Genomic DNA, 9,941 nt, shown 5'->3' on the forward strand with positions numbered 1-9,941 from the left:
GTATTCGTGTGTTTATTAGTCACGTTGAATTAATGAAAGCTGTTGAATCTTCTGTTTATTCAGCTGCAGCGATTTTTCAGTGATCATTTTCTGGGTTTCTTCTGCGAGGCGTATTTGGAGTTTCAGCGCGAGAGCGCCCTCTGGCCTTTGGATGGAGATTTACTGCTGATCACAGAACCGTGCTTCACTGAAAGATACGCATGACAAACGCAGCTTCTGTCGAATCGCGATCTCGATTCCATTTCGATTTATCGTGCAGCCCCAGTAGAAATGCTAATGGGAAGACAATGATCTAGTCCACTAAATTAGACTAAGACACTTGATCAGGGTTGAAACTCAAGCAGTAGCACAAAGAGGGTAACAGGGCAGAGATCAGCCTGACCTAAACGGAGGGTAATGGACACTTGGGGTTAAGAGAACTCGTCCAGACCCAACATGACCTCGGGACCAAATCCAATAGTCAGGTTGTTTTCTTAGAATCCAGGCTGGCCTCTTCAAACTCAAAATTCTTTGAGTTTTAGTTTAATCTGTCTTAGTGCATTGGGTAAGTATTGGCGCTCTGATTATAGGTCACATTTAAGAAGGCAAAAAGGGGACATATACATTTTTTACTAAAGGTGCAGTCACATTTACCTTTGCACGGCAAAATCCCACAGATTAACTACAGTCATCTCAAAAGGCACACATGAGGCAAATTTATTCCCTACACAGATTTAGCATCGGATTCAAGTACTGCTGGGCAATATACCAGTTCAAATGGTAAACCGGTTTGAATTACGCACACGGTATTAATTTTTTTAAATGGCTTACCGGTACAAGTGGCTAAGCAACATAGACAGCATCGTGAAACTTGTAAGTCTACTTAAGGTTAGAGGACTGTTCAAACAACAAAGTACAAAGTCACTTTCTAGAAGCTTCACTATCTCTGTTCCTCTGTGATGGAACAAACTTCTACATGATGTGCTTAGACTATCGCAAAGTTCAAGAAGACACCTCTTCCACTAGCAGTTAACTCTAACCTCAACAACAGAGGAACCTGGTACTAAGAATATTGTTGCCTCTTTATGATAAATTGTTTCTCAAATGAATTTTCTTTGGATAAAAAAAGCATCTGCTAAATGACTAAAATGATCAGTCATTTCTATCTCAGAAGACTTGCAACACCTGAACTCTGTCTAGATTTCAAAATTCAACATTTACATTTTTGAGTTCCAGGTTAACATGGAACTCAAAGGAGGCTCCAAAATGAATTAAAAATTCATGTAAAACTACAGGTAAGTGGATATTTTAGTGCAAGTGAGGCACACTTAGAACCCAACACTCAGGTCAGATTCCCTGCTGCATATGAGAAAGTTAGATGAGAGTTTTGTGTGGAGGTCTGCCATAACTGACTCCGGACGACATAAACTAAAGGTCCCACATAAATTTAGCAGGACATGTGGAGCTTAAAATAATCATGCCCTCTACTGGGACTTGAAAAAAAAAAAAATTTAAACAAGTGTTCATCACAATGCTGACTGGCTGAAAGGAATGGGTTTGCTTCACCGCCCTCTCTCTTTGATTGGAGGTTTTAGGTATTTGCGCGTGCATGTTTGGATGTGTGCCTCTGGCAAGACTGCAGCAGTGAGGAACTAGAATCACAAGGCCTTGACATTCAATATTTGGGCCAACACTCACACACAGTGCTTTAGGCGGAACTCTTTGGCTGTTCTCACTTCTACAGGGTTCAGGAGAATCTCAACTAATACCTGCTATCACTGAAAAAGGAAAAATAATGCATATTCAATATTCCTAGAAATTCAGAAATTTTTCAAATGGTTTAAAAAAATCATACAATTTAAGACTCAAAAAAAAAAAAATGGTGTAACCATGATCAAGTGTTAACATTTACCTTACACCTTAAATATATGTTTATGCACGCAATTAACTATTTTAAATTATTTATCTTATTTTTTTTATTAACTCAAAGTTTTTGGAGGTTGTGTGTCATTTTACAATCTCCACTTTACTTGATTTATTGACCCTGACAAAGTTTTTCCTGTTTTTCTTTTCCTTTCAGCATGTTTCTGCACATTGGTTGCAACACATGACTTTGATTTAGCAAATGTTTTACAATTGTTTATAATATTTTACCAAAACTTCTTAACTGCTGAAACAATAATTATGCCAAATGACCCAATAAAGATATAATCTTACTACAATACCCCCCCCCCAAAAAAGATGTTTGTATATTAAATATATATATATTTTTTAATAAATTAAAAACTTGCTACAAAAACGTGCTTTTTTAAAATAAATTAAAAACACTTGCTACAGCAGAGGTATATTCACTGTATGTATTAATTGCATATTTAATGTATTTTTAATAAATGAATAGATCCAGTAGAGAAAGGCAGGACAGGGAATGATGGAAGTAAGAGGGTTGAACGTGATAAATCAAACTCACATGGCCTGCGTAAGCACCAGATCAACGTGTCGGCTCCTACAGTAGGTGCATCTTACACTATTAATTGATGTAAAAGCCACATGGCCCCACGCGCAAGATGTCTGTGACACTGATCTGTGACACACAACCATCTGTGATACTGCAGTGAGTGTATCCGCTATCAGCGAGTGTCACCGACCCACCTGTCACTCAACACCACGCCCTCTGCCCCCGGCGGGGCTATGGACAGCTGGAAGGGTGTGTTGAAGTAGTGTTGCTGCTCGTCTGACCGATGGACCACCTCTCCACCCCGAACCACCAAGAAGCCAGAGTCTCCCAGGTTACAGGTGTGTATCCTGTGACTCCGACGATCCAGAATGACTATACAAGCTGTGCTACTCCCTAGAAGTGAGAGAGGCGGGGCATAGAGGACCTACAATAATGTACAGGATTTGAAAAATAATGTGTTTTTTGAACATTAAAGCATGTCAACATATTCTGTTACACCAAATACACAAAATAATGATCTTTAAAATAGCATCATATGACCCCTTTAAGGAAATTAATACTTTTATTCATCAAGGACGTTTTAAATTGATCAAAAGTGACAGTAAAGATATTTATAATGAGACATAAGATTTCGATTTTAAAATAAATTATGTTCTTTTGAACATTCTACTCAAACAATCCTGAAAAAAACGTTCACCGTTTCTACAAAAATATAAAGCAGCACAACTGTTTTCAACATTGATAATCAGAAATGTTTCTTGAGCAGCAAAGCAGTATATTAGAATGATTTCTGAAGGATCATGTGACACTGAAGACTGACGTAATAATGCTGAAAATTCAGCTTTGATCACAGGAATAAATTACATTTTTACAATATATTCAAACAGAAAACAGTTATTTTAAATTGTAATATTATTTCACAATATTACTGCTTTTACTGTATTTCTGGTCAAATGAATGGAGCCTTGGTGAACAAAAGATACATCTTTCAAAAACATAAAAAAATATTACTGACCCAAACTTTTGAACAGTAGTGTATGTAGAAAATAAAAATTCAGAAATGCTGTAAAAGTACTGTTCATTGTTAGTTCATGACACCTAACACGTTAATTAACGTTAACAAATTTAAACCATTTTGTTAACCTATTTTTTTTTTTAAAGTAGCATTTCCCCACTGATCCCATTTTAGGCTGAACACTAAAAATACAGGCATCTCTAATTAGGCTGTATGCTGATGGCCTCCCAGTTTGTCACAATCTTTCCTTCCCTCGATCCTTGGCCAAAGCCTTGTAGTCCAAGCGACCTTGTCTTAGAACGGTCACCCACAGACCTTTATCGCTCCACGTGCCTTCCCAAAATAAAAGCAGGTCACTTTTTAAAGAGGTAAACAACTCAGAGTGACATTTCTGACAGCCCGTGATGTCAGGTTTCAGGAAAAAGACGACCGGTTGCATGCTTGGTAATCCAATGCCTTGTTTGAGAATCTAACTTTACTCTCAGTCTTTGCTCTTAGTGTTACATCAGAAACATGCAAGGTTAAAAACGCCTCTGGACCATTTGTTAGTTAAAGTAACCTTAATAAATAATATCATTTCTGCTGTTTATTAAGACATGCTCAGTGAAAATTGTTCCATTTTGTTATGCCAAACACTTTACAAAAAGAGGATTGTTTCAAATACAATGATAAACAATAAACAAACGGTCAGTATTTTAAGATATTTAAATTATTTTAAGGGGTCATATGATGCAATTTAAATTTTTCCTTTTTCCTTTTTTCACTCTTTGGAGTGTTACAAGCTCTTGGTGCATAAAGAAGATCTGTAAAGTTGCAAAGACTAAAGTCTCAAATTCAAAGAGATATTCTTTATAAAAGTTAAGAGTCAACCACGCCTACCTAAAACGGCTCGTTCTAACACGCCCCCACATGTCTACGTCACTGTGTGGGCCGCCCAAATGTTCATGCAAAGAAAGAAGGTGTAACTTTTATTCTCGCTGTAGTATTGTTGCCGCCGCCGCCATGTCGTGAAGACGCTGTGTGTTTCGTTGTGAAAGCGAAACTACTTTGTTTGGTCTTCCAAAAGAGGACGATATCTGCTTCATCATGCCTGGAGCTGATCCGTGCTGGTCGCTGAGGAAATACTTCAACTTTGCGCTGTGGATCGCCGGATCGGCTTTCACCGTGGACGAAGCGGAGTCAAATACTTATTGACTAAACAACATTTAATTCAAATGTCCACTTAATCTTTAATATTTGGCCACTTCTTTATGATAGAAATGCTAGAGCCGCTGTCATTTCCTGAACAAGAACATGTGCACATCAAAACATGCAAATTCAGAGCGAAGGTTTAAGCTTTTATTCTGAAGTCATTATGAAGAGTGAGCATATTTAGAAAGATGTTGTATTCTCCTGTGTTGGTGTAGGTTTATAAATGATTTACCTTATAAATCTGATAGAATGGTGCACATTGTTCCCAGATGTGCATTATAAGCAACTCAGACTCACAGCATATGCAGAGATGAAGTTTGAGACGCTCCGCGCATGCAAATGATGACTGTTTGTGTGGAGCAGCATTTACTGTGAACGGAGCCGCTCTGAGATGCATGTAACCTACACGCATGTAAATAAAGCACATATTAAACCCGCAGTGCATATATTTATTTAATTGAATCGCAGCCTTTGTGAATTCACATTTTTAAATGGTTTTAATATTTTGTGCAGCCTTGGAAGACGGTCTAATAATGGTTTTCATGGATTCTCGTCTGTGGAATGCGCCACTTCCGGTATTTTGCCGGTTAATCATCACGGGCAAAATGCAATCGAGGATTTTTTTATAATCGAGCACTCGATTTTAATCGAGGAATTGTGACAGTCCTAATTGGGAGTTTAGTTGTTGCCTATATAGAACATTCAAAATCAATCACTAATGTGTAATTATTGTTAACTAAATGAAGAAAAAATTTGTTAATTGAAATAAAATAATATATAAATATTAGATGAAAAAAAGAAAAAAAAAAGAAATAAAATATTAAAGTTGAAATACCACAAATACTAAAACTACAACAAAAATAAAAGCTAAATAGAAAAAACTAATAAAATTACTAAAAATGTAAAAATAAAAGCTCATTCAAAATATTAATAAATTCTATAATAGAAAATAAATAATACTAAAATAGCACTGCATGAGATATCTGAAATTTGCGACTCATAACAGTCAATCTTTTTTTTTATTGACATTACATTGGGAAAAAAACTTGGACAAGAATCAATACTGTACATCACGACACAAGGACTGGGAGTCATCCTGCAGCTGTTTAATTTATTTATTCTGTAAAAGCGGCAGTGTGTGTGTGACTCACCGTATGGTTTGGTGTGCGTGTGTGGATATGATCTTACCCAGCAGCGGTACTTTGTTCTGCAGGAGTTCATAGTAGCCAGAGGTCAGGATGCCCACGGGGCTGCTGGGAGTGAAGCGGCCCTCCTTCACGAGCCGTTCGCACGTCCTCATCAGGGTGGCGGAGAACTGCGACGGATCCACGCCGTAATCCCTCCAGCCCCCGACGCCATCCGCAACACCTGAGAGGAAAACACAAGGAGAAAGATACTGTAAACTCGTCATTTCCTCAACCCTAATAGCTTTAACACCTAACTTCTGACAATCGGACGAAACGGAAGGAAGAGATGGCAGCGTCTGACGCTGCAGAGACAGATGGCAGCTGCCACAATCCTCCTTCCTGACCTCTTGACTGACTGTGCATTGTGATGGTAACGCAAAACGGCCGTCTGCTACAGCACGTCTGACGCCTTCTTTCAACAAAGATGATGTTAGATGTAAATCTTGTGAACCACTTAAACTCCAGGTAGCTAGTAACTACTGGTTATTTTTTACAGTTATTCTTTTATTCCAGACAACTCAAGCACTGCTAGCTTCTCATGTCGAAAATGGTGCAAACGGTTAAAAAAAAGCTATAAATTAAATTCAACGATTTAAGGATTAAGTATTTACCATTTCTTTATAGTACTCGGCTACACAACAGAAAATGGTATAAACGTTTTGCAAAATCATATGAAACAAACATGAATGAGAGTACATTTCTAAGAACTTGACACGTTTTAAACTAGATTTAAAACTTCTTTATTGTGGACATGTCACTGATCCATTACATTTAATTAACAATTATATTAAAATATGTAACACTGCCATTTTATTTAATATATAAACACGGAATTTAAAATTGTTACCATCTTTTAAACAAGTAGTTAGCTACACAACAGGCTACGAACTAGCATCTAAATAAGAAAATGTTTAAGGTTACATTTTAAACGACTATCTAATGACATATTACGGAATTATAGTATATGTTAAAATAAAATAAAAAAACTAAATGAGTGCGGCAGGATTGAAGTTATCTTGGAAAAACTGCACAAAATGCAAGAAAAAAAATTATAATGGTGATAAAAAAAACTTAGTAATGAAGAGTGTTTACTAATAAACTAAATTAAAAAATAACATTTAGTAATAAATCAAATAAAACCTAAAACACAATGCAAAAACTCAAATCAGTGAACTGCTGTTCTGAATGACTGAATCACCTTGCTTAGCCAATTTTCGATGGCCAAATCCAGTAATTTTAATAGGAATCCGCACAACCTTGAGTGAAGATTTCGCTCAAGTGAATGCGAGTTGTGCTTCATATATCGCTATGTATTGAAGCCTTTTTAGCCCACAAAATTCTGAACTTGAAAATCCGACGTGACGAATAGAAGATGGCTGTGACCTCTTAGCTTAATTAAAAGAATGCAAACTTTGCAATACAGTAGATTTCATATTTTTACATTTTAGGTGTATTATTTGTTGAAATACGTTTTTAAAAAAGACGCTGAAAAATATGATATCGTATTACAACTGTTGAAGTGTACAGAGCAATTGCATATGTGACCCTGCAATATAATACAGCAATAACAAATAAAATACTGCAGCGTTTGCACACACTACACTGCTACTAACCTTATTACTGGTAAGGTTTCACTGGTTTGAAAACAGCTGAGCTACTGAATCAAGAGATTGCATGGGCTCAAAGAGAGATCCAGGCGGCTTATCAGAGTTAAACACTTTTTAGAGCAGCACAAATTAAGCTACCATTAACATTTCAATGGAGCTTTGCAAACAAGACCAACTGTTCATCACAACGCTGCAAAAAAAAAAAAAAATACTTAAAGAGAATGTGACAATATAACCTGGTGCATACTGTATCGTAACACTTTGCAGGACGAAACGTTTTTTATAACGCCACATAGACGTCCAATATCCAGGCCAAATCGTGACGTCACATAAGTGATTCCAAGACTCAAATCTTTAATACACAAACATTTGTTTCATAAACATTAACCTGAGACGACCATATTTACCATAGCAAAAGAACTAAAGGAAACTGCCCTCAGAGAAACATCCATCTGTTTACACCAGCACATATTTGAAGGCAGATTCCAGCGCTGCCATACAATGAGTTCACTTTATGTATGAAGCGCAACTTTGTGACAAACAGTCACCCAGAGAGCACATGTGCTGCATCTGTATTTAACGTACCGTGTTAAATGACAGATGGGTGTTTATTCGATTTCTACACTGGTCTTAAAAAGTGTCTCATGGCATGTGGTGCATGCGACTGCCCAAAAACAATGAAATTTATGAACATGATATTTATTACGTTTTACAATTTCACAGACATTCAATTGACACTTTTCTTGAAAATGGTATAGACGTTTTGCAAAATCAAATTAAATGAACATGAATGGAAAGATAATATTTCTAAGAATTTGACTTGTTTTAAATTACTTTATGTTTTTCATGTTCTTTATTGTGAACATGTCTTTGACCCATTGTATTTAGTTAGCTGAATTAAAATGGGTATCATTGCCATTTTTTATATATTAACATATATAACCATGTACTGCACGATTTGGGGGGAAAAAATCTAATTGAGATTTTTCTGATAAAAAATTGTGATTTTTAAAATGTAAAAAAAAAAAAAATTGGTTTGCTGTGCATTTTTGTAGGGCTGCACAATTTGGCCATAAATGCATGACATATAATATGACGTGGATATAATGTGTTACCATATTTATAGACTTTGGGCATACCATCAACAGGAGTGAAAATAACGCATTACTTCCAGTTGGCACAGCTACAAATGATAAAACTGAAACCTCCAAGCAAGCCGTTCTTTCGTCTTATATGATCACTTTTTATTGCTGTTAAATGGAATATCAAATGTCTGCAAAAACTGAGACAATAAAAAGCTACATATGTGATTGGTGCCAATGATCAGCTGTAATGACTGCTGGATTAAGGACTGTTTCTGGCTGTGACCGAGCACATCTCTGCGAACTCCTGGAGAAGTGTTTCACTGAACAACTCGCATCCAACGGATAATGGGATTTCAAAGGTTCCCCTGAAACTTCAACAGGAACCACTGAGAAAACAGACCACTGAATTAATAATGGCACCAAATAAACCCCTGAGCGGTTTCTTCCTGTTTTATAAGACCGGTTCATTAAGCTAATTGGAGCGGAAAGTGAAAATCATCTACTGACCTTTAAAAGACATGTGACAGTAAATAGAGGAATTCACTAGACTCAGTGGACAGAGACAAACAGAGACAAATTATTTAAAATAAATCAAGTTTATAAAGGGAGATGATGCAAACAAACCAACCAGTTGTGAAGTGAATCACAACAAACTTTGATTTGAAGCAAAAACGTATCAGACAAAAAGACAAAATCTGTACTTAATAACTTTAATGAGGGAATGAACTACAATCTCATGAAGCCTCTCCAGTGACATAATAAATATAAAACTATTGATTTAAATATGCTGATTTTACAGAATTTGTATATTTTACATTGATTGCAAAATATGCATATTTACACAAATATAAGTAAATTGCAAGTGCAGGGAGAATGACTCAACTAATGGGGTCATATGACGTTGCTAAAAAAGAACATTATTTTGTGTATTTGGTGTAATGAAATGTGTTTATGCGGTTTAAGGTAAAAAAAAAACACATTATTTTCCACATACTGTACATCATTGTTTCTCCTCTATGCCCCGCCTTTCTGAAACGCGTAGATTTTTACAAAGCTCATCGTTCTGAAAAGCGAGGTGTGCTGTGATTGGCCAGCTATCCAGTGCATTGTGATTGGCCGAATACCTCAAGCGTGTGACGGAAATGTTACGCCCCTACCATACTGTGATGCCTGCCATGTCCCGGCGCAACGAGACAAAACCAGTAAAACCCATTATAAACTAGGCATTTGTTGCATCCAGTGGGGACATAATTACTGATTATAATGACTTATACTGTCTTTTTACGCGGTGCGTTGCATCTCGCCGCGTAAACATAAAACCATGTCTGCATTTGTGATCAGAGAAACGACAAACAACAAGCGCTACTCTACACTGCCCAAAAAACTCGCGTTTGAATCGTTAGTGGCAAATTCTTTAAATAT

The 9,941-nt window shown here is 36.6% G+C and overlaps 1 protein-coding gene across 1 annotated transcript in view; it reads right to left on the reverse strand.

Moving 5' to 3' along the window:
- LOC107713343 (protein phosphatase PTC7 homolog) overlaps positions 1-9,941 on the reverse strand; it is an 18,749-nt gene that overhangs the window by 3,142 nt on the left and 5,666 nt on the right. The window contains exons 2-3 of the mRNA XM_016518826.1: positions 5,829-6,008; positions 2,629-2,827 (exon numbers count right to left, since the gene is read on the reverse strand). Of these exons, the coding sequence (XP_016374312.1) occupies positions 2,629-2,827; positions 5,829-6,008 (379 nt within the window). The remainder of the gene's footprint in view (positions 1-2,628; positions 2,828-5,828; positions 6,009-9,941) is intronic.

The sequence above is a fragment of the Sinocyclocheilus rhinocerous genome, unplaced genomic scaffold (genome assembly GCF_001515625.1).
Source record: "Sinocyclocheilus rhinocerous isolate Xijiao unplaced genomic scaffold, SAMN03320098_v1.1 scaffold688, whole genome shotgun sequence".
Lineage (NCBI taxonomy): Eukaryota > Metazoa > Chordata > Actinopteri > Cypriniformes > Cyprinidae > Sinocyclocheilus > Sinocyclocheilus rhinocerous.